The sequence below is a fragment of the Macaca mulatta genome, chromosome 13 (genome assembly GCF_049350105.2).
Source record: "Macaca mulatta isolate MMU2019108-1 chromosome 13, T2T-MMU8v2.0, whole genome shotgun sequence".
Classification (NCBI taxonomy): Eukaryota; Metazoa; Chordata; class Mammalia; order Primates; family Cercopithecidae; genus Macaca; species Macaca mulatta.
In genome coordinates this window covers 10,753,272-10,778,041 of record NC_133418.1, presented here as the reverse complement: position 1 = coordinate 10,778,041, position 24,770 = coordinate 10,753,272, and the positions used below count along the sequence as shown (strand labels likewise).

Here is a 24,770-nt window from a genome sequence, read left to right as displayed (position 1 = left end):
CTTTGATACTCAAAAGTGTCCAGCGCTATTGATATGTGAAGCTTCTGGTTTAAAGGATGATGGAAACTTTCCCTTAACTCTATTTCTGGTGCTGTGGAAACTGAAATATACACGTATGCACACACAGGCATATGCGCACACACACACACACATTTCCCTATTGCCACAATTTATTCCAGGATAGAAATGAGTAGAAGAATGTTAGAAAACAGGGAATTGCATTTACCCTATTAGTGTTTGAGTCTAAAACCCTTCTGAATATACAATAAAACATAAGCGTAAATCATTCCTTAACATTAAATTAGGTTTTGGAGTATTAGGAAGGACCACAAAGGGGAAACCAAATTTAAGACAGCTCAGAAGACATCTCTCCAAATATTTTGTAAGACAGAAGAAGATTTCACCTCATTATTTAATTTACTTGTCAGTAAAAAGCCTGTAAAACCACAGTCTTATGATAAAGTTAAATAGCAGGAACAGTAGACAGTAAAAAGCCTATAAAACCACAGTCTTATGATAAAGTTAAATAGCAGAAACAGTAGACTTTCACTGTCTTTCCAAAGAAATCAAGATACTGAAATCCTATCCAGCGCTTTCCTCTAAAAGCTTCCTTGCATTTTTAACCCAAACCAAAATCTTCTGTTACTCAGAAGATTGTTTCTTTTTCATTAGATTCATCTAGTAACTACCTGCTCATTAAGTAAGTGACATCCTTCTAGAACAGGCTGCCCAAGAGTCAACAAAGCTAATGTAGAGGGTTACAGGCTCTGAAAGGCAACATGAAGAGGACAGGAGAAGGAAGGATGGATGGAAGAAGGTGGAGGAGGGAGAGATGGAGGAGAGCAGGCACAACTCAGGAAGCCAAGTTTCACAACTGGGCTACAAATCATTACAGAGGCAGTTTAACCTTTCTGCCCACCCAGCAGCTGCCTGTCCTATCTGCCTAGTTTCCTTTCTCAGGAGCTGCCCATTTCTCTTAAGAAAACAAGGGAAAGTCCTGAGCATTCTCCGTATGTCAGGTGCCTTCACTCCCATTAACCTTAAAAGTGGTTTATAAATGGTAGAAGAGAGAGTGCAATTAGTACAATGTATGATAGGAATTTCTAAACTCGGTACAATTTAAGCCCAGAAAAAATGACTAGTTCTGTAAAAGAGGTGTGTGTAGATATGCATTTTAATTGCATCATTATGCTGTATCCCCTGGACCGAAGTAAATACAGTAATTACACATAAAGTGCACATAATGCACTTTAGAGAGGGGCAGGGCATGCACATCTGTGATCTACAGCATAAGGAAGCAACACACACGGTCAGGTTTTGAATGGCATACTAATTACCCCACACTAGAAAAGAGGGTATCACTTCTGAGAACAAACATACCCCAATGTGAATATGTACCTGCATTTGTCATGACAGCATAATGGGTGCACATGGTAATTTTGATGCAAACATGCTTATATCACCGGTAATATCTTATTTAAGGACCCGTTTATTATTTCGGTATACTTTGAGCAATGACAATATTAGTTTATTTTTTATTTTTTTGAGACCGAGTCTCAATCTGTTGTCTGGGGTGGAGTGCAGTGGTGTGATCTCGGCTCACTGCAATCTCCACCTCCCAGTTCAGGTGATTCTCCTGCTTTAGCCTCCTGAGTGACTGGGATTACAGACATGCACCACCATGCTGGGCTAATTTTTGTATTTTTTTAGTAGAGACAGGGTTTCGCCATGCTGGTCAGGCTGGTCTCAAACTCCTGACCTCAAGTGATCCACCCACCTCATCCTCTCAAAGTGCTGGGATTACAGGCGTGAGCCACTGCACCTGGCCAATGACAATATTAGTTTAAATGTAATAAAAACATTTCCTCTACACTAAGTTGTCAAGAAAATCTTCAGTTTGAAGTTGGCAACAAAGGCCCACAAACCACAGCAGAGAATTACCTGTGCTACTTATCAGGAGTATGTGGCCCTATTTGTCTCTTACTTCTGAATTCGTAGCATAAGTAAACCTGTGATCCCATCTTCACAAGAGGCCAGTGACTTGATATAGCATAGGTCTTCCAAACCTTCCATCACCAACATCAGGGATGCACCAGGATTCCCAGCCCATCTAATTCTTCAACTTTCCCCCCATATGCTGGATCTTTAAGAACCCCAATTCCTGCCTGCAAACATCTGGCAAACTGACAAATTTACATAGCTCCTTTGTGAGTTCTAGAACTTTTACATATACTCAGACTTGCAATGCAATTCAAGGTTCTCATACCCTGACTCTTGCTAGAAGAACACTGCTGGAAACTAGATACCAAGTCCCTCCCCTACAGTCTTTTTAGAGACCTTGTAACTAGTTGGTCATACGTTTTCAATGACACTGGCCAAAGAACAGTGAGGAAACTGGAAGTCATACAAATGATATGAATAGCAACCAGGAAGACATGGTACATTACTGGGTCAAACTAGATTAATGCGTTGCTTTATTTAGGTTTCTCTGTGAAACAGAAAACCACCCAACCTGTAACTCAGGGCTTTCATGACCCCAGGTTCCACTCTCTTCGTGTAGGGGGTCTTTAACTTCCTCTACCACCAATCTCATCTGCTTCTGATTCAGACGTGCTGATAAACGGCAAAAGTCAAACTAGTCCCCAGTCAAACGATCATCTTAATCAGACCGGAAGAGAAAATTTCAGGACGATCTAGGCTTATGCTTATAGCTGCAAAATTCTAAATATGTACGGCAGGTCCTAGCATTTAGCCTAGTGCGTATGGAGCTGTAAATGCATATTTGTCAAAGTAAAAAAAAAAAAATGTAAAAGCATTCCATTACTAAGTATTTCTCAATGATCGTATACAGGGTCTTGCCATAATAGAATAGAAGCTTGTTTTTGGAAGCTACAAAAACATCCACAGCCAATGAGCAGCCTCCTTCAAAGTGATGCTCCAAATGCTAAAACAGGATTCAAACTCCATCATTCATCAGCCTACTTGTCTAACTTCTCAAACACTTCCTTCAGAACCAGTTAGTGCATGAGACACTAACCATACCTTTAGTAAATAAACAGTTCCTGGCTTTAAACATTTCCTGCTTGATAATCCTGCATCTTGGTTTAAACAGCTAAACTGAAATTGCGTGGTCACAACTATTATTTTGCTTTGAATGACTAAGCTGTTATCCCAAATCAAATCTACCATTCAAAATATTTCTATGACTAAGGTTATGCCAGTGAATATCCATAAGCCATTCCAGAGCTCCAAGAGCAGCTTGGGATGTGACTTTGTTGGAATAAGCTTATAGGTTCCCACGTGGACTACGCTGATTGGGCATCAAACTCATACAATTCTTGGTGCCTGACCAAGATCCACCCCAACAATTTACTGTCATATTTCATGAGACCCAGAAGAATGTTTAAGCAGCTTTCTATCTGAGCAACAAATCATGGTAGCATAAGTTTTGCTGATATATATTTCCATTTCTTTGTAACAAAATGTAAGAAAATCTTTTTTTTTTTTTTTTTTTTGAGACAGAGTCTCTCTGTGTCATCCAGGCTGGAGTGCAGTGGCGCAATCTCGGCTCACTGCAAGCTCCGCCTCCCGGGTTCACGCCATTCTCCTGCCTCAGCCTCCCGAGTAGCTGGGACTACAGGTGCCCACCACCACGCCCGACTAACTTTTTGTATTTTTAGTAGAGACAGGGTTTCACCGTGTTAGCCAGGATGGTCTCGATCTCCTGACCTTGTGATCCACCCGCCTCGGCATCCCAAAGTGCTAGGATTACAGGCGTGAGCCACCGCAAAATCTATTTTTAATTGTTCTTAAAAGAATAAGAAAACCTAGTGTTTCATATAACTTATTCAACTTTAATATCTTAGCTGAGAATGCATGCATTCAATGAAATGTCATCATCGAGCACTTTTAACAAAGAATTACTTACGCCATGATGCCCGAGAGGTGAAACATTTCGGCTGTGATGTAGGACAAATAACTGTACAGGAAAACGAAGAGTGGCTCGATCACTCGGATATTATGGGTGAATCGAGTAGTAAATGCCGCTATAAAGCCCAGGAAGATGCCAATCAGCACCCCACCGATTCCCACAACAAAGAAGTTCGCGATTCCTGCAAACACATCAATGGTCTCAATGGTTTTCATCTGGCAAAACGACTTGAACAAGTTGTACAGGACCTGCAGGAAAAAGAAAACACCTTGTCAAGACCCTTTCCAGTTTCCCCATTATCACTCTGGGCACAAACGCATCTACCTGGCCTTCTAATAAGGACGTTTCTTCTGTGTACCCAAGTAGGAAAGTGACAATCTTTGTGTATTCGTTTGTCTCATATTTTAATACCGTAGCTTTAAACTAACCAAAAAAACCTTTCAATAAAAGTGAGTTGTCAGGGAATTTATTTCTACAAGTAAGGGAGAGGCAATTTCAAAGTCATTGCATAACTTATTCCAAAAACATTATTTTTTCCAGATATCATCTGAAAGATTATTTTAAAATATTTGTTTGCCATCCAGCACACCCAGCTCATGTTACCATTGCTTGGTAGGTAACATGACAGCAAGAAAGCTTATCGGTGCTGCTGTGAACACATTTACCTTATAAGGTCCTATTGTGGAACTACATGACAGAAGGGACTCACACATCAGGACAGGTACCCAGGATGAGTCAGTCATCCTCCCAGGTCACCAGTTCCTCACTCCACACTCCACCTCCTCTCCCCACCCACACATACATGTCTGGTGTAACTGAGACACACCCAAAGGAATTTTCTTCAAGCAAAGTGGCAGCAAACTCGTGTGTGTGTGTGTGTGTGTGTGTGTGCATCTGCCTAGGTTTTCTTATTCCTTAAGAATAATTTAAAATAGATTTATCTTACATTTTATTACAAAGAAATGGAAATGCACATCAACAAAACTTCATGCTATAATGAGACTGCTCTGTTGTTCTTTTTTCTTTTTTTTTTTTTTCTTTTTTTTTTTTGAGTCTCGCTCTGTCACTCAGGCTGGAGTGCAGTGGCGTGATCTTGATCTCAGCTCACTGCAACCTCTGCCTTCTGGGTTCAAGCCATTCTCCTGCCTCAGCCTCCAAAGTAGCTGAGATTACAGGCAGACACCACCACCCCCGGCTAATTTTTGTATTTTTAGTAGAGATGGGGGGTGGTCTCACCATGTTGGCCAGGCTGGTCTCGAACTCCTGACCTCAAGAGATCCACCTGCCTTGGCCTCCCAAAGTGCCAGGATTACAGGCGTGAGCCACCACGCCCAACCTGTTGTTTCGTTCTTTACATAGTCTTGGTTTAGTGAAGCCTTCAAAAGTGCCAGGCACTTCATGTCTGCTGGACCATATGCTTTCAACTTGTGCCTGGGGCCACTGACCAAACTGAAATGGAAAGTCATGGCTGCAGACCCACCACTTTCTTTTCACAAAATAAGCGAGTCAAACACCAGCCAACCAGGTGGCCTGCTTCTTTTTCACTGTGATATTTACAACTCTGGGAGCACCTGTAATCTCCAGGAAAACCGACTGATAAGGACGTTAGGGAGAAAGGCCATGCTACACCCTCATTTGGAGTCTGAGAAACTCAAAACTGGTCCCATTTGTTCAAGGTCAAATGACACAAAATGCCAGAGGCAATATTAGCATCCAAGACTCCTGACCTCCTGATTAAGTGGTTCAAGGTTCAATCATGGGAGAATGAAGTCACACTGCCTGGTAAGCAGTGTGCGGCCTGGCCAATGCCATCTCACTGTCTCTGCTTCACTTTATGGTCATAGCCTACCACAATATGGGTTTAATACGTTATTCTTTCCTCCTTTCTACTTGATTATAAGCTCCTTGTGATCGGTCAACACCTTATTACAATTTACATCTTCTATGTTGCCTAGTAGATGACAATAAATGTCTATTGGCTTTGAAAAATAGTGGATTATTCCCTAGGAAACAGTGAACTTTTCCTTTTCCCTAATTGTTGGTGTAACACTCGAGATCATTTGCTATCCTCCCCACCAAGAAATGACTTCAGAGAAGAACAAAAGAGACTCATTCTCCTGAAAACTTAAATATTTCAAAGACATCATCGTTTGTCAGACAGAGAAGGAAATGGCTCCACGTAGCACCCACTTCCACTTTGAACCTGCTGTCAGCATCGGTTTTCATCAGCATCAACACGCCACAGTTACTTCCTGAGACAGGATCACAGATGTGCTATATATACCCCTTGCCTCCAAACAGCCAAAGGCAAAAGGGACGATCACCGGCGTCCCAGAGGAGAGGCGGGTTTCCCAGCCATCTGCTGCTGCAGGGACAGCCTCTCTCCAGGGCCACTCGGGCACCACATTCTGTCTTCAGCCTCCAGCCTGCACCTGGGAGGCTCATCTCTTCTTTGCTCTAATCCCACTGCAGCCACTACAAGACCTACTTCCTTGGGACGGGCGCGGTAGCTCAAGCCTGTAATCCCAGCACTTTGGGAGGCCGAGACAGGCGGATCACGAGGTCAGGAGATGGAGACCATCCTGGCTAACACGGTGAAACCCCATCTCTACTAAAAAATACAAAAAAAAAAAAAAAAAAAAAAAACCTAGCTGGGTGTGGTGGTGGCGCCTGTAGTCCCAGCTATTCGGGAGGCTGAGGCAGGAGAATGGCGTGAACCCGGGAGGCGGAGCTTGCAGTGAGCCGAGATTGCGCCACTGCACTCCAGCCTGGGTGACAGAGCGAGACTCCGTCTCAAATAAAAAAAAAAAAAAAAGACCTACTTCCTTCAAAGGCTGCCATTCCATTTTCACATCAGGAAGGCCTCATAGTCTCAAAACACCTGGTACACTTTTTTTTTAACTGCTTTCTAACGCACGTCAGATTGTAAAGGATTTCATCACTGTTCCATAAAACACACCGTATTTATTAACTCCTGCTCCTGGTTTTCTTTCTTTGTCCTTTCTCTTGCCAGCAACCCACCCCTAAACCTTTACCTATCTTCCAAGGCACAGCTGAACCTACTGTTGCCCCCAAGAGCCCTCCTGGACCCCTCCAGCCTTTGCAAATACCCAGCCCTCTGACCTCCTGCACCACGGATGATCTCCCAGAACATTCAGCATCTTGTGCTGTCGGTGCTGAGTTTTGAGTGAGTGCCTCATGTCCCCAACAAAACTAGAAATTCCTTTAGCACAGAGCTGAGTCCTCTTCTCCTTTTCCTCCCTCTCATCTCTACACCCCAGTCCATCCAGTGCGCTGAAGAGTTCTCTGAGGGAAGTCCAGGTACTCCTTCCACAGATTAACAGGCATCTGCAACTGGGTCACACATTCCTAATCCTTACAAAACTATTTTGCTGGCAACTTAATGCATCAAATCTATCAAAGCTACAGCCTGTCTTAAATCCCCGCTTAGACTCTGCAAAGAATTAAGATGGGTCACAGGCACTGTACTCTCAGCCCATTGGGCCAAAGCTCCATTTTTGATCCTTCTCCTGCCTGCGATGCCACTGCAGTGTCAGAGCTAATGTCTCAGGTAGAAGCGTTACCTTAACAACCAGAAAGCTTTCCACAACCTCCCACCTGTTTTACACTGAACCTGATACCTCGTTAGTGATCAGCACGAGATAAAATTCTTCTGGTTACAACTGGCCGAAACCACATACTTAGTTCATTCCAGTTAAATCCTTCAATTGTATTACAAGGGAATCTATGCCGAAAAGTGTTTTAGAATTTTAATTTATATAGGTATATGTATTATGTGTATATATTATGCATGTGGGCTGCAAATGTCTCTAGTGAGTCTGTGCAAAGTTGATCTCCCCTTGACACTTGTATTCTTAGATTAAAATGTCAGTGATGCCTGTGTACTAAATTCTGTCATGGGCTAATTTGACAGCTTTGAAACTATACTGCTTATGATTTTTTTTAATTGCAAACATATATATATTAAAATTAGGAGTTATGAACTTTGAACTTTGATTTTAAAAGCATATTAATGCTGTGAAATCACATAAAGCAAGGGTGCAAATTATGCAAATACAGTTGTCTATCAGAATGGCTCTGTTCCAGAAAAAAAGAATGTTCAGGTAATTTCTTCCTGCATGAAACATACAGGATAATGATTTTGCATACGACATTTTAGATCTATTATGCTGTTTGCAAAATCAAAATTAACATCCAAGTGGTCACTGCTTACCCTCCATCTTCCTAAGGTTACTTTCCACTCCACAGCACACAGTGACTGGGCCTCTGGGGCCCATTACTGGCTTCTCTCTACAGAACCAGCTCTCCTTAACTAAGCCTGGTTATGAGCAGGTGGAGGAAACTCTTTAAGCCTTCTTGCAAAATTTATTAGAATATTCAGTGGCTGCATTAACATGTTCTAGAAATAACCTGAAAAATCTTTGCCTAATAAGGGAAATTTTGGGAAGTTTTCATACAGCATTTATTCTAAGGGATAGCAGAAAAGTCTATTTAAAAATCACACCTTTATTTTTTTCAATTGTCATGTCTCTAGTTCTACTACTTCTAATCTACTACAGTCCTGTACAATAGCATGAAGGGTTTGATCTGCAATTTATACGATCCATTTCTCTTGCTTTGAGACATTTTCATGCTAAGTTTTCTTTGCTTCAGCTTTTCTAGCTCGATGTTGAATTTATCATAATTTGGGAAAGGAGTTAATGGCACTAACCTACCATGTTACCCATCCTCGAGGTTATATACTGTGTCAGTGAATTTTCTCTGATTACCCCTGATTCTTCTATCTGCAACTCCCAGTGACTCATCGTTTTTGCCGTAGGCATCATGGTCCATATTTTTAATACCTTTCCAAAGTCCATGAGTTCCTTAAACTAACCCCTATTCTTCTATCTGCAACTTCTAGTGACTCATAGTTTTTGCCGTATGCATCATGGTCCGTATTTTTAATAACTTTCCAAAGTCTGTGAGTTCCTTAAACCTCTCCTAGGGATAAGACGGAATGAATGAATCAAAGAATCTTCCACAAAACATCTCCACCTCTATTCTTTGAAGGTACCTGACTAGGAGATAAAATTAAAATTTTTGACACCATTGTTCTAATTATTCTTAACACGTGCTCAATTCAGTACTCAGCCAATTCAGTGAGAGAAACGTCTAGTAGTTTATTATTTGGCAAACCTGTGGGCATGCCCTGATAGCTTGTGGGTCTGACTTTGAGGGTCAATGAACTCTCAGCCAGGGCAAGTAAGTTACCAAAGGAAGCTCTTAAATATGAAACCATGACAGTGGTTCTGACTGAAAGGCTCTGGCCATTCCTTGATAAGAGCTTCCACCTCAAAGCACCAGTCAGGACCTCCTTCTGAATGGAGTGACAAGCTCTCACTTTGGCCACCTGCCTTCCCTGGGTCAGCCCTCCCTTTCTTTCCGTAAAACCACAGTTGTGCCTCCGTGCCTCCTGGGAGGAAGCACAGGGGGTGCGTCTGGATGGCCTGCTACCTTTGCATACTCTACACAGTGACTTAGCCAGACCCTATCCTGAGATCTGATTCGGGACAAACTCAAAGAACGGGCCGCCGAGATGTCTGAATAACATTTTGATAGAGGTGGGAAAGCAGTGTGGAGGCCTGGCGTGTCATTCTGAAACTAATTTAACTCTACTGAGCTGCCCTAGAAGGACTGCAACAGGCGCTCTTATTTCTTTGTAAAGTTCCCTTTGCACTAAATAGACTCACTCCAGGAATTCCCATTCAAATGTCCTCAGTCTCCCTCAACAGGGTAAAATTTACATATGGAGCTAAGTCAGAATGGAAAACTTCATGCCTTCTGCCTCTGGAAATTAGAATGAGTTATAAAATGTCTCTACTATTATGGGAGTTTCCCAGTTAAAATTTAATATCGGTAAGTTAATGACTACTCAGTTAATGAATAATGGAATATATGAAGTGGATTTTGTTACTTAAGTGAGGTAACTCAGCAGTCTTAAAATATCTATACTACACATTGTGATCGATAAATTATCTTCTATATAATAATGTTCACATGAAGTTAATGGATGTCCTTAGAGATTATATTGTATTCATTCTGAGGATTTCCTTTTGCAGTAGAATACAGGCTAACAGAGAATACATTGGTTTCTATGTAGACTTTTATTGTATTATTATTATTATTATTATTATTGAGATGGAGTCTCACTCTGTTACCCAGGCTGGAATGTAGTGGCATAATCTCGGCTCACTGCAACCTCTGCCTGCCTGGCCCAAGCGAGCCTCTCACTTCAGCCTCCCAAATAGCTGGGATAACAGGAGCTCACCACCAAGCCCAGCTAATTTTTTTTTTTTTTTTTTTTTGTATTTTTAGTAGAGACAGGGTTTCACCATGTTGGCCAGGCTTGTCTCGAACTCCTGACTTTCAAGTGATCCACCTGCCTCGGCCTCCCAAAGTGCTGGGATTATAGGCATGAGCCTCTGCACCCACCCTACTATGTAGACTTTTAAATGAGTCAGGAATGACATTTTAATGATAAGAGCAGATGGAGAGGGAATTAAAAATTAAGTCCTTTAAACACAATCTTTTTCTGCCTCAATTTTCGTATCTGAATAATGGGAGGAATGCCTGTTTCATAATTTGTCATACAGACCTGAGCACAAAGGGAGCATTCACGAGTTAGTGGCTATCATTACTGTCACCTTTCCTACTACCGAGCTGTGGCTAACAGAAAACAGCATCATCAGTGCTCCCTAACTGAGTCATCAATCGAGCATCACCTGAGTGTCTTTAACTGGTGGACGCTGAGCTCTTTGCAGGTCTGTGGGTAAAAGGAAGGGCTTTCTCATCCCTTCTCTCAACCCTTGCCTGTGTTCAAAAGGCAGGGTAGAAGTAAATTCTGCTAACTTTAAGATCATAAGAGCCCCTGACTCTAATTCTATGTAATCCAAGACAGAATTACAAATAATTTGTGCCTTCTGAATAAATACTCATTTATGAGAAGGTGATGAAGGCCAGAAATGTGCTGGTTGAAGAGTAACAGAAAGTGAGCAGTGAGCGTGTGACAAAAACTTTCCGTAAAATCATGAACATGATAACTAAAGCATCCCCAGATGGAGAATGGCACTTAGTAGGTATTAACATTTCACCTGTATTATATACATTGGATACTGACAGTATTACTTCTCACAAGAACGCTGGGATCTGAAGTCTTTTAAATTATGATCGAAGACCATCATTTTTGAAAATGCCAAATTGATAAATCATCAGAGTTGCAAAGGCCAAAATCATATGTTCCTCTGGCATGAACGGGGCCTTGTCAGCACAGACCAGCTACATATTTTGCAGGGCCCCGTGCAAAATGAAAATGAGGAGACAGTTTTATGATAATAAATAAATTATAAATAATGCGTTTAAAAGTATTAAGAATTATAAGACAGTGACGTCAGAGCATGAAATCAAGTGAAGGGCCCTGGGCAACTGCTCATGAAACCACCCTGTGTGCAGGGTCCCGCCCCTGCCAGTTGAGGGACAGAGAGCCACTGCAGGTGGCTGGGCAGCCCCCACCTGTTGGAGTCATGCAGTGTGAATGTGACTCACCACTGTTACTGCATCATTCAGCAGGGACTCTCCAAAGACCAGAATGTAGAGTTGCTCATTGACGTGAATGTTCTCAAAGACAGCAAGCACAGCCACAGGATCCACAGCTGAGATTAAGCTGCCAAAGAGCAGATTCTGGAGCAAAGTGATGTCGCTGAGGCCAAATGCTTCGATCTGGCAGATACCAAACAAAGACACACCAATGCCAATGGAATTCCAAAGGGTCCCTACCACAGCATACAAGAAAATGGCGCCAATGTTCTCAAAGAATGGGCGAGTGGGCATGAAATAGCCGGCATCCAGCACGATGGGTGGGAGGAGGTACAAGAAAAACACATCAGTCTTCATTGCAGGGGGCGACTTCTCATCAACACCAAAAATAATCCCGCCTAGTAGAAGTCCAACCATTATAAGAAGGCAGCTCTCAGGCACTATTGTGGGCAACTTGTGATACAGATGGAAGCCTGGTAAGGAAAACATAAAGACACAAAACTTGGGTTATGGAGGAATTTTGGAGATAGGAAATTGGTTCCCTTTGATAGAACCAGTGGGTCCTATTTCACCATCTCCCAAGTCAGTATCACGGTCTTTACACTGGCTTCCCAGATTACAGTGCAAACCAAAGGTTTCCCTTAAAACTATTCATGAAGCACATGTAGACAAAAACTTAATGTTACATTAAAATTGGAGTGCTATAAATACACATTATCTACACTGTACAGTTTTCATTTTTCTAAACCCCTATTAAGTTTTTCTTCAATATTGTGACTGTGGAAATGGAGTAACACATTTTTATTTTTATTTTTTTTTTTGAGATGGAGTCTTCCTCTGTCACCCAGGCTGGAGTGCAGTGGCACAATCTCGGCTTACTGCAACCTCTGCCTCCCAGGTTGAAGCAATTCTCCCTGTCTCAGCCTCCCAAGTAGCTGGGATTACAGGCACGCACCAGCATGCCTGGCTAATTTTTGTATTTTTAGTAGAGACAGGGTTTTGCCATGTTGGCCAGGCTGCTCTCAAACTCCTGACCTCAGGTGATTCGCCCGCCTCAGCCTCTCAAAGTTCTGGGATTACAGGCATGAGTAACTGCGCCCGGTGCAATTTTATATTTGAAACAATTCAGTGATTTCTAAAACATTTTCAGATGTAACATCTCATTTCATCCTCATAAAAACCCTAATGAGTAGGCAAGGCAGTTATTTTCATGCTTTGTAAAAATTTAAGTGGGAATTGAAGCTGAAAGAGATCCAGGGTCTTACTACCAAGGTAGTCAGGTCACAGCCCATTTTTACATTACTACTCTCATCTGTAGCATTCAGAAACATTGGCATTGTATTTATTTTCAATGTCTGATTCTTGGATTTGGAACACTGAATAGGTTTAATATTTGAGACGTGTGCTCCTTCAGAGACAACCCAATCAATTTGTCAGGATGCCTCAAGTTAACTACTCTATGAGGGATATACACGTGCCATGATCTCTAATCTCAAAGAGTTCCCAATACAGCTCCCAACATATATTTATGACTTACTCTAAAACAAGGCAAAGTGCGGTCAAGCCCCAGCCAAGTGCTATGGGAACAGGGGAAGAGGAAGTCTGCTTAGGAAGACCCAGAGTAGGACAATATCTGGGCAGGGCTGAAAAGACAGGCATTAAACAGAACCATGAAGGGGCTTCTCTAGTACATGGAAAAATGGTGGGAAATATCCACCTCTTAACTCGTGGTAGAGCCCATTGTGGCTTTAAAACAGAGAACGTGTTAGGAGGAGGCCTGTAGGGAAAGAGGAGAGAGATGTGGGTTGGGCCAGCACATGGAGAACACGTGGAAAGTGACTTAACACACGAAGGTCACTGGACGGAGCTTAAGTTTGGAGAGCACTTACTTGCAGGACAATAGCAGTCATCTTGCAGGCATTCAATACAGTTTAGAACGAAAGCAGAATATGAGAATGCTATGCTTTGGCGGTCCCCCCTCTAAAACTCAGGTGTTGCCAACGTGATAGCTTTAAGAGGTGGAGCCTTTAAGGTGTGATTAGGCCATGAGGGCTCCTTCCTCGTTCGTGGGATGAAGGTCCTTACACAGAGGCTTCTCACAGCGTTGCTGGTTGGTTAGCTTGCTCTTCTGCCCTCATATGCCCTCTGTCTTCTGCCATGTGAGGCTGAAACAGGAAGGCACTCACCAGACACCAAATGCCAGTGCCCTGAGCTTAGACTGCCCAGCCTCTGGAACTGTGAAAACAATGTTCTTTATAAATTATCCAACTGTGGTCTTCTGTTTTCTAGCAACAGGAACAGAGTAGGACAGAAATTTATCTGAATTATAGAAAGATAATACAGCCATGTACCACATTCAGTGTTTCAGTGAACAGTGGACCACATATAGGATGGTGGTTCCATAAAATTATCATGGAGCTGAAAAATTCCTGTCGCCTGGTAACACCTTTATGATCCTGACCCTGTGTAGACATACGCTGATGTGTATGTATATGTCTTGTTTTTAACAAAAAAGTTTAAATATCAACACACTATTTTTTAACATACAAAGCTTATAGAATAAGGATATAGGCCAGGCACGGTGACTTATGCCTGTAATCCCAGCACTTTGGGAGGCCAAGGTGGGTGGATCATCTGAGGTCAGGAGTTCAAGACCAGCTTGGCCAACATGATGAAACCCTGTCTCTAGTAAAAATACAAAAATTAGCCAGGTGTGGTGGCGGGTGCCTGTAATACCAGCTACTTGGGAGGCTGAAGCAGAAGAATTGCTTGAATTCAGGAGATAGAAGTTGCACTCAAAAAAAAAAAAAAAAAAAGTGTATAATGAAAGAAAACACTTTTGTGCTACTGTACAATGTGTGTTTCAAGCTAAGAGTTATTACAAAAAATTTTTTAAAAATAAGTTTAGCATAGACTACAGTGTCTATGAAGTCTACAGTAGTGTACAGTAATGTCCTACGCCTTCACATTCACTCACCACTCACTCACTGACTCACCCAGAGCAACCTCCAGTCCTGCAAACTCCATTTACAGTAAGTGCGTTATACAGGTGGACCACTTTTTATCCTTTATACTACATTTTTTACAATGCCTTTTCTATGTCTAGATATGTTTAAATACGTCAATACTTCTTGTTGTGTTACAAATACCTACAGTATTCAGTACAGAAACATGCTGCACAGGTTTGTAGAGGAGGAGCAATCGGCTGGTAGACGACATCATATAGCCTAGGTGTGTGGTAAGCTGTAACACCAAGGTTTGTGTAAGCACACCCTATGATGTTCACACAATGACAAAACCGCCTAAGGATGCATTTCGCAGAACGTATCCCCTTTGTTAAGTGATAAATGACTATTAAAGTGATAGAATAAGTCTTTAGGTACTTACAGTCACAGAACTTTTAGTAAGTAAATCCTTAAGAGCTTACAAACAGGACTAAAACTATAACATTAAACATTTTGTGAGCCAAATCAATATAGCTGTAAAAATTGGAAAAGGTTTAAAGAACTGTGAAATAATACAGTGATCATCTGTATGTTGAGCGTTCAAATCTAGCTTTATGTTAATATTTATACTACAGAAGGCTCCAATAATTTGTGAGGACTAAATGTATTCAATGGGTGCAGCTGCTCTTGACCTACGACCTCTGGCAAGCCCACTGACCTCACTGATAAATGAGGAAATAATACATTCCCTGAAAACCAGGCCTCTGTTCCCCCATGCTGACTCCTGCTTCTATGTGCACCTGCTACTGTGTGAGAAGAGTCAGCCGACAGCAGCATCTCCAGTCCCCTAATATCCAAATGAAATCACCTCCTTTCCTTTACTGCAGTACAACCCGGAGGTTTCTGCCACGGGCCTGCAGCATGCCGTCGGAGAACTGCCCCCGACTTGAAACCCAGCCCTCCCGCTCTCTGCCTGTGATTGTGGAAAGGTTCCTAACATGCGCAGGCCGCACCTACTCATCTGTGAAACAGACACAGATGCACCTGCTGGGTAAAGAACCATAGCTATAACCAGGCAGTCAACTGCACAGTACTTAACCACTGTGCCTCTAACATCACAAATGCCTCCAAATTTTAGTTGCCTTCCCCTCCTATATGTAAGAAGGCAAGAGAAAACAGTTTTAAAGAAATGCACAGAAGCCATAGGATCCACGGAGACCAACAGGAAAATGGATGAGGACCGGTTTTGGAGGCTCCCATTTCCTCTTTCACCTTTTTCTTTCCTTTCACTGACCCAACAGCCTCAGAGACCCACGCTTTCACAGGGGGTGCTGCTCTTCTTGCTGTATCAAAAGGATATTCTCATTCCTAAGGTTGGAGAATAGAAAGCCAGGGAAAAGAGGAAGGAAGAGGCACTGCTGAAATGCACCACAGAGGCCAGCGCGCCTGCCATGCTCAGGCAGTGAGACTGATCCTGACCAGAAACTCGGGCAAGTGGAAACAACCGAGAAGCAGCCAGTAAAACACGGCAAAATAAATGCAGGATGCAGTTAGAATGAAGACCCTCCCGGACAGCGGCCAAAGGCGGCATGAAGGAAGCGAGGCAGAGGAAAATCCAGGAGTAACAAAATCAGAGAGGAACAGCAAGAAACCCAGGGACACTTGTTGAAAAAAAAATCAGACGGTTTCATGTTTTAAAATCTGCACTCCTTTAATGAATACTTGGGTCATTCAGAACTGACCTGAATGACCCCTTCTTAAAGTAGGACAGCAGTTACTGAGTTTGCCAAATTGTTTCTTTGGCAAGAAGAGATTAAATGAAGGGCGGTCACACAAGATCTTAGTTCAGTGCTTTTTGGTGAACATAAGCAGAGAAACTGTGTTGTGTAACATGCTGTCTGTATGTTGAGCATTCAAATCTAGCTTTGTCTTAATATTTATACTACAGAAAGCTCCAATAATTTGTGAGGACTAAATGTATTCAATGGGTGCAGCTGCTCTTGACCTGTGACCTCTGGCAAGCCCACTGACCTCACGAGGTGCTTGGGCTGCAGGTGTCTGTGTTTTTATGAACTACCAAAGTAAAAACTCATCAGCTAAGTAATTAGTGACAACAAACAAAAGAAGGCTTCTTAGATTTCATTTTTCACGGAATAAATCAAAAATTACAAATGTGCATGCATTTATGGCTTTTCCTCCCCCAAGTGTTTCTTGAAGAGGAAATGAATAGAGAAAATTTGCTTTCTTGGAATCATCAAGGTGCTGGGATGTAGCAATGTGTTAAACAAAACCTCTTCACTGGAGAGCTGCAGGCTAGTGTGGGAAACAGAAAATAAGTCAGTCAGCCAATAAAGACACAGTAGCAGGCAGTGATGAGCAGTGCAGACAAAAGCAGAGAGCCGTGAGAGAATCCTTTGGATTGATGAGAGAATCCTCTTGATGGATATTTTGTATCAGTGTGCCGAGGGAAGCCTCATTGGTGAGTGACACCTGAAGGAAGCCCTGAATGAAGTGAAGGTGTGAAACATAGTGGAAGAACTTTCCAGAGCAGGGAAGAAAAGAACAAGGGGACAAGCCCTGAGTTGGGAGCACCTTGAGCCAAGAGGCCACTCTGGCTGGAGCTTGAAGAATGAAGGAGAACAAGGTAAGAAATGAGGACAGAGGGACAGAAAAATGCTGGAGCCTGCATAGCCTGTGGTCCTGGGACAGACGCTGGATATTTCCTGAGAGGCTTTTGAGCAGAGGAATGTCATGACCACGTCCCCACTGTTGAAAAACACTGCTGCTGTTGAAAAACAGAAGCAGGCAGGCCAGTGAGGAGTCCTTTTCAACAAACCAGGAGAGGGCTGAGAGTGGCTTCCAACCATCAAAGTGGTGGTATGACAGGAGGGGGATGGGGGGTGTATTGTAACAGGTGCTCCAACAGAGTGTGCTGCTGGCCTGGATGAAGGATGTGAGACAGATGATCAGGGATGAATCCAGTTTGGGGTTCAAACAAATGTGTAGAATGGGACTATTTACTGAGATGGAAAGCAATAGGAAGGCAGATAATTTTAGGAGAGAAACTCAAGATGGTAAACACCAATCAGAAATCCTTTAAAAATACCATGGAGCTTAAAAAATTGATAGCATGATTTAGCCAGAAGAAATGGCAGACAGTTTCTAGGGAGCAGTAGAGAAGAGCCATCACTTCTCAGTACGATGCCACACTCCCCCACACCACTGCTAAACACATCACCATATGTTCTTTCATTAACCCCATAATGGACGTCGGGGATGAAATAGTAAATCCACACAATGATGTACAGAGGTACACGAATGTCTTATAAAGTAAGAAGCTGTACAACAACAAGGAAAGAAAGCATAATTTAACCAGTGTTATAGGAACAGGCAGATAGAAATAGCAAACGCATACCTACAGGTTTCTTTTTAACTTCCACAACTGTGGAAAATTCCATGAAGGTCAAAGAGTTTAACATTAAACAAAAATAATCTACAAAAACAGAAAATAATTCCTTTTTTACTATGTTTTATTTTACTTTAATTTCCAGGATATATGTGCAGAAGGTACAGATTTGTTACATAGGTATACCTGTGTCATGGTGGTTTGCTGCACCCATCAACCCATCATCTAGGTTTTAAGCTCTACTTAGGTATTTGTCTTAATGCTCTCCTTCCTCCTGCCCCCCATCCCCCAGACAGGCCCTAGTGTGTAATGTTCCCCTCCCTGTGTCCATGTGTTCTCATTGTTCAACTCCCACTTATGAACAAAAACATGCAGTGTTTGGTTTTCTGTTCCTGTGTTAGTTTGCTGAGAATGATGGTTGCCAGCTTCATCCATGTCCCTGCAAAGGACATGAACTTATTCTTTTTTATGGCTGCATGGTATTCCATGGCGTGTATGTGCCACATTTTCTTTATCCAGTCTATCATTGATGGGCATTTGGGTTGGTTAGAAGTCTTTGCTATTGTGAATAGCACTGCAAGAAACACACCTGTGCATGTGTCTTTATAGTACAATGATTTATAATCCTTTGGGTATTTACCCAGTAATGGAATTGCTGGGTCAAATGGTATTTCTGGTTCTAGATCCTTGAGGAATCGCCACATTGTCTTCCACAATGGTTGAACTAATTTACACTCCCACTGACAATGTAAAAGCTTTCCTATTTCTCCACATCCTCTCCAGCATCTGTTGTTTCCTGACTTTTTAATGATTACCATTCTAACTGGTGTGAGATGGTATCTCGTGGTTTTGATTTGCATTTCTCTAATGACCAGTGATGATGAGCTTTTTTTTATGTTTGTTGGCTGCATAAATGTCTTCTTTTGAGAAGCACTTGTTGGATATCCTTTGCCCACTTTTTGATGGGGTTGTTTGTTTTTTTCCTGTAAATTTGTTTAAGTTCCTTATAGATTCTGGAAAATACACCTATGTCAGATGGAGAGATTGCAAAAATTTTCTCCTATTCTGTAGGTTCCCTGTTCACACTGATGATAATTTTTGCTGTACAGAAGCTCTTTAGTTTAATTAGATTCCATTTGTCAATTTTGGCTTTTGTTGCAATTGTTTTTGGTGTTTTAGTCATGAAGTCTTTGCCCATGTCTGTGTCCTGAATGGTATTACCTAGGTTTTCTTCTAGAGTGTTTATGATTTTAGGTTTTACACTTAAGCCTTTAATCCATCTTGAGTTAATTTTTGTATAAGGTGTAAGAAAGGGGTCCTGTTTCAGTTTTCTGCATATGGCTAGCCAGTTTTCCCAGCACCATTTATTAAATAGGGAATCCTTTCCCCATTACTTTTTTTGTCAGGGTTGTAGAAGATCAGATGTTTGTAGATGCGTGATGTTATTTCTGAGGCCTTTGTTCTGTTCCATTGGTTTATATATCTGTTTTGGTACCAGTAGTGTTTTGCTGTTTTGGTTACTGTAGCCTTGTAGTATAGTTTGAAGTCAGGTAGCGTAATGCCTGCAGCTTTGTTCTTTTTGCTTACGATTGTCTTGGCTATACAGGCTCTTTTTTTGTTTTCATATGAAATTTAAAGTAGTTTTTTCCAGTTCTCTGAAGAAAGTCAGTGGTAGCTTGATGTGGATAGCATTGAATCTATAAATTACTTTGGGCAGTATAGACATTTTCATGATATTGATGCTTCCTATACATGAGCATGGAATGTTTTTCCATTTATTTATGTCCTCTCTTATTTCCTTGAGCAGCTTTTTGTAGTTCTCTTGAAGAGGTCCTTCATGTCCCTTGTAAGTTTTATTCCTAGGTATTTTATTTTCTTTGTAGCAATTGTGAATGGGAGTTCACTCATGATTTGGTTCTATGTCTATTATTGGTGTATGGGAATGCTTGTGATTTTTGGACATTGATTTTGCATCCTGAGACTTTGCTGAAGTTGCTTATTAGGAGTTTTTGGGCTGAGATGATGGGGATTTCGAAATATACAATCGTGTCATCTGCAAAGAGACAATTTGAGTTACTCTTTTCCTATTTGAATACCCTTTATTTCTTTCTCTTGCCTGATTACCCTGGCCAGAACTTCCAATTCTGCGTTGAATGGGAGTGGTGAGAGAGGGCATCCTTGTCCTGTGCCAGTTTTCAAAGGGAATGCTTCTAGCTTTTGACCATTCAGTATGATATTGGCTATGGGTTTGTCATAAATAGCTTTTATTATTTTGAAATATGTTCCATCAATACCTAGTTTATTGAGTGTTTTTAGCATGAAGAGGTGTTGAATTTTATTGAAGGCCTTTTCTGCATCTATTTAGATAATCATGTGGTTTTTGTCATTGGTTCTGTTTATATGATGGATTATGTTTATTGATTTGCATATGTTGAGACAACCTTGCATCCCAGGGATGAAGCCAACTTGATTGTGGTGGATAAGCTTTTTGATGTGCTGCTGGATTCGGATTGCAAGTAGTTTATTGAGGATTTTTGCATCAATGTTCATCAGGGATATTGACGTGAAATTTTCTTTTTTTGTTGTGTCTCTGTCAGGTTTTGGTATTAGAGTGATGCTGGCCTCATAAAATGAGTTACGGTGGAGTCCCTCTTTTTCTGTTGTTTGGAATAGTTTCAGAAGGAACGGTACCATCTCCTTTTTGTACCTCTGATAGAGTTCGCTGTGAATCCAGCTGGTCCTGGGCTTTTTTTGTTGGTAGGCTATTAATTACTGCCTCAATTTCAGAACTTTTTTGTCTGCTGAGGGGTTTGACTTCTTCCTGGTTAAGTCTTGGGAGGGTGTGTGTGAACAGGAATTTATCCATTTCTTCTAGATTTTCTAGTTTATTTGCATAGAGGTGTTTATAGTATTCTCTGATGGTATTTTGTATTTCTGTGGGATCAGTGGTGATATTCCTTTATCATTTTTTATTGTGTCTACTTGATTCTTCTCTATTCTTCTTTATTAGTCTGGCTAGAGGCCTATCTATTTCGTTAATCTTTTCAAAAAACCAGCTACTGGATTCATTGATTGTTTTGAAGAGTTTTTGGTGTCCCTATCTCCTTCAGTTCTGCTCTGATATTAGTTATTTCTTGTGTTCTGCTAGCTTTTGAATTTGTTTGCTCTTGCTTCTCTAGTTCTTTTAATTGTGGTGTTAGGGTGCCAATTTTAGATATTTCTAACTTTCTGATGTGGGCATTTAGTGCTATAAATTTCCCTCTTAACACTGCTTTAACTGTGTCCCAGAGATTCTGGTACCTTGTGTCTTTATTCTCATTGGTTTCAAAGGACTTATTTATTTCTGCCTTAATTTATTTACCCAGTAGTCATTCGAGAGCAAGTTGTTCAGTTTCCATGTAGTTCTATGGTTTTGAGTGAGTTTCTTAATCCTGAGTTATAATTTGATTGCAGTGTGGTCTGAGAGATGGTTTGTTATGATTTCCATTCTTTTGCATTTGCTGAGGAGTGTTTTGCTTCCCATTATGTGATCAATTTTAGAATAAGTGCTATGTGGTGCTGAGAAGAATGTATATTCTATTGATTTGGGGTGGAGAGTTCTATAAATATCTATTAGGTCTCCTTGGTCCAGAGCTGAGTTCACGTCCTAACTATCCTTGTTAACTTTCTGTCTTGTTTATCTGTCTAATATTGACAGTAGGGTATTAAAGTCTCCTACTATTATTTTATGGGAGTCTAAGTCTCTGTGTAGGTCTCTAAGAACTTGCTTTATGAATCTGGGTGTTCCTGTATTGGGTGTATATATATATATATATATATAGGATAGTTAGCTCTTCTTGTTGCATTGATCCCTTTACCATTATGTAATACCCTTCTTTGTCTTTTTTTATCTTTGTGGGTTTAAAGTCCGTTTTATCAGAGACTAGGATTGCAACCTCTGCTTTTTTCTTTCTTTCTTTCCATTTGCTTGGTAAATATTCCTCCATCCCTTTACTTTGAGCCTATGTGTGTCTTTGCACATGAGATGGGTCTCCTGAATACAGCACACTGATGGGTCTTGGCTCTTTATCCAATTTTCCAGTCTATGTCTTTTAATTGGGGCATTTAGCCATTTACATTTAAGTTTAAAGTTGTTATATGTGAATTTGATCCTGTCATCATGATGCTAGTTGTTTATTTTGCACATTAGTTGATGCAGTTTCTTTACAGTATCATTGATCTTTTTATTTTGATATGTTTTTGCAGTGACTGGTACTGGTTTTTCGTTTCCATATTTAGTGCTTCCTTCAGGAGTTCTTGTAAGGCAGGCCTGGTGATGACAAAATCTCACAGTATTTGCTTGTCTATAAAGGATTTTATTTCTCCTTCACTTATGAAGCTTAGTTTGGCTGGATATGAAATTCTGGGTTGAAAAATTATTTTCTTGAAGAATGTTAAATATCAATCCCCACTCTCTTCTGGCTTGTAGAGTTTTTGCAGGGAGATCTGCTGTTAGTCTGATGGGCTTCCCTTTGTAGGTACCCTGACCTTTCTCTCTGGATGCCCTTAACGTTTTTTCTTTCATTTCAACCTGGGTGAATCTGATGATTATGTGTCTTGTGGTTGCTCTTCTTGAGGAGTATCTTAGTGGTGTTCTCTGTATTTCCTGAATTTCAATGCTGGCCTGTCTCGCTAGGTTGGGGAAGTTCTCCTGAATAATATCCTGAAGGGTGTTTTCCAACTTGGTTCCGTTCTCCCTGTCACTTTCAGGTACATCAATCAATCATAAATTTGGTCTTTTCACATAGTCCCATATTTCTTGGAGGCTTTGTTTGCTCTTTTTCATTCTTTTTTCTCTAATCTTGTCTTCAGGCTTTATTTCATTAAGTTGATCTTCAATCTCTGATATCCTTTCTTCTGCTTGATCGATTCGGCTATTGATACTTGTGTATACTTCATGAAGTTCTCATGCTGTGATTTTCAGCTCCATCAGGTCATTTATGTTCTTCTCTAAACTGGTTATTCTAGTTAGCAGTTGCTGTAACCTTTTATCAATGTTCTTAGCTTCCTTGCATTGGGTTAGAACATGCTCCTTTAGCTCAGAGGAGTTTGTTATTACCCACCTTCTGAAGCCTACATCTGTCAATTTGTCAAACTCATCCTCCATCCAGTTTTGTGCCCTTGCTGGAGAGGAGTTGTTATCATTTGGAGGAGAAGAGGCATTCTGGTTTTTGGAATTTTCAGCACTTTTGCACTGGTTTTGCCTCATTTTCATGGATTTATCTACCTTTGATCTTTGATGCTGATGGCCTTTGGATGGGGTTTTTCTGTGGGCATCCTTTTTGTTGATGTTGACGTTATTGTTTTCTGTTAGTTTTCCTTCTAACAGTCAGGTCCCTCTGCTGCAGGTCTGCTAGAGTTTGCTGGAGGTTCACTCCAGACCCTGTTTGCCTGAGTATTACCAGCGGAGGCTGCAGAACGGCAAAGATTAGTGCCTGCTCCTTCCTCTGGAAGCTTTGTGCCAGAGAGGCACCCACCCGATGTCAACCAGAGCTTCCCTGTGTCTGTCAACCCCTGCTGGGAGGTGTCTCCCAGTCAGGAGCCATGGGGGTCAGGGACTCACTTGAGAAGGCAGTCTGTCCCTTCACAGAGCTTGAGCACTGTGCTGGGAGATCTGCTGCTCTCTTCAGTGCTGGCAGGCAGAAAGGTTTAAGTCTGCTGAAGCTGTGCCCACAGCTGCCCCTTCCCCCAGGTGCTCTGTCCCAGGGAGTTGGAAGTTTTATCGATAAGCCCCTGACAGGGGCTGCCCCCTTTCTTTCAGAGATGCCCTGCCCAGTGAGGAGGAATCTAGAGAGGCAGTCTGGCCTCAGGCACTTTGCCACACTGCCATGAGTTCTGCACAGTCAGAGTTAGCACTGTAAGGGGAAAACCACCTACTCAACCTTCAGTAATGGCAGGCACCCCTCCCCGCACCAAGCTCGAGTATCCCAGGTCAACTTCAGACTCCTGTGCTGGCAGCAAGAATTTCAAGCCAGTGGATCTTAGCCTGCTGGTCTCTGTAGGAGTGGGATCCGCTGAGCTAGACCACTTGGCTTCCTAGCTTCATCCCCCTTTCCAGGGGAGTGAACAGTTCTGTCTTGCTGGCATTCCAGGTGCCACTGGGGTAAAAAAAAAAAAAAAAAAAAAAACCTCCTCCTGCAGCTAGCGCAGTGTCTGCCCAAACAGCCACCCAGTTTTGTGCTTGAAACCCAGGGCCCTGGTGGTGTAGCACCCAAGGGAATCTCCTGGTCTGTGGGTTGCAAAAACCAAGGGAAAAGTGTAGTATCTGGGTCAGAATGCACCGTTCCTCATGGCACAGCCCCTCACAGTGTCCCTTGGGTAGGGGAGGGAGTTCCCCGACCCCTTATGCTTCCCGGGTGAGGCGACGCCCCATCCTGCTTCTGCTTGCCTTCCGTGAACCGCACCCACTCTCTAACCAGTCCCGATGAGATGACCCGGGTACCTCAGTTGGAAATGCAGATATCACCCACCTTCTGCATTGGTCTTGCTGGGAGCTGTTCCTATTCAGCCATCTTCAACAGAAAGTAATTATTTGCTGTAATCATCTCTCTTACTAAGTTAGAAGTGATATAATCAGTGACAAAAGTAATGGTCATTAAGTTAGGAGACAGGTATACCTGAATTCATCTTTTTAAATGTCTGTTCAAAAAAAAAGTAAGAAAACGAAAATTTGAAAAGATACAACAGGTCAAACTCCCATGCTGATCATTAGTGAGATCACGCCTGTGAATAGTCACCATACTCCAGCCTGGGAAACATAGTAAGACCCCCATCTCTTTAACAAAAATAAAAGTGAAAAATGAAAAATAATTTTTAAAAAACAGATTGCTGTTTCTGGGAAGATGGAGTAGAT

The 24,770-nt window shown here is 41.8% G+C and overlaps 2 protein-coding genes across 2 annotated transcripts in view; one reads left to right on the top strand and one right to left on the bottom strand.

Moving 5' to 3' along the window:
- Nucleotides 1-8,006, top strand: part of LOC106993093 (uncharacterized) — a 49,357-nt gene extending 41,351 nt beyond the window's left edge. The window contains exon 5 of the mRNA XM_077958952.1: nt 6,945-8,006. Within this exon, the coding sequence (XP_077815078.1) occupies nt 6,945-7,053 (109 nt within the window). The 3' untranslated portion in view covers nt 7,054-8,006. The remainder of the gene's footprint in view (nt 1-6,944) is intronic.
- Nucleotides 1-24,770, bottom strand: part of SLC9A2 (solute carrier family 9 member A2) — a 91,060-nt gene that overhangs the window by 41,779 nt on the left and 24,511 nt on the right. The window contains exons 2-3 of the mRNA XM_001108368.5: nt 11,537-12,000; nt 3,929-4,179 (exon numbers count right to left, since the gene is read on the bottom strand). Coding sequence (XP_001108368.3) covers nt 3,929-4,179; nt 11,537-12,000 — 715 coding nt within the window. The remainder of the gene's footprint in view (nt 1-3,928; nt 4,180-11,536; nt 12,001-24,770) is intronic.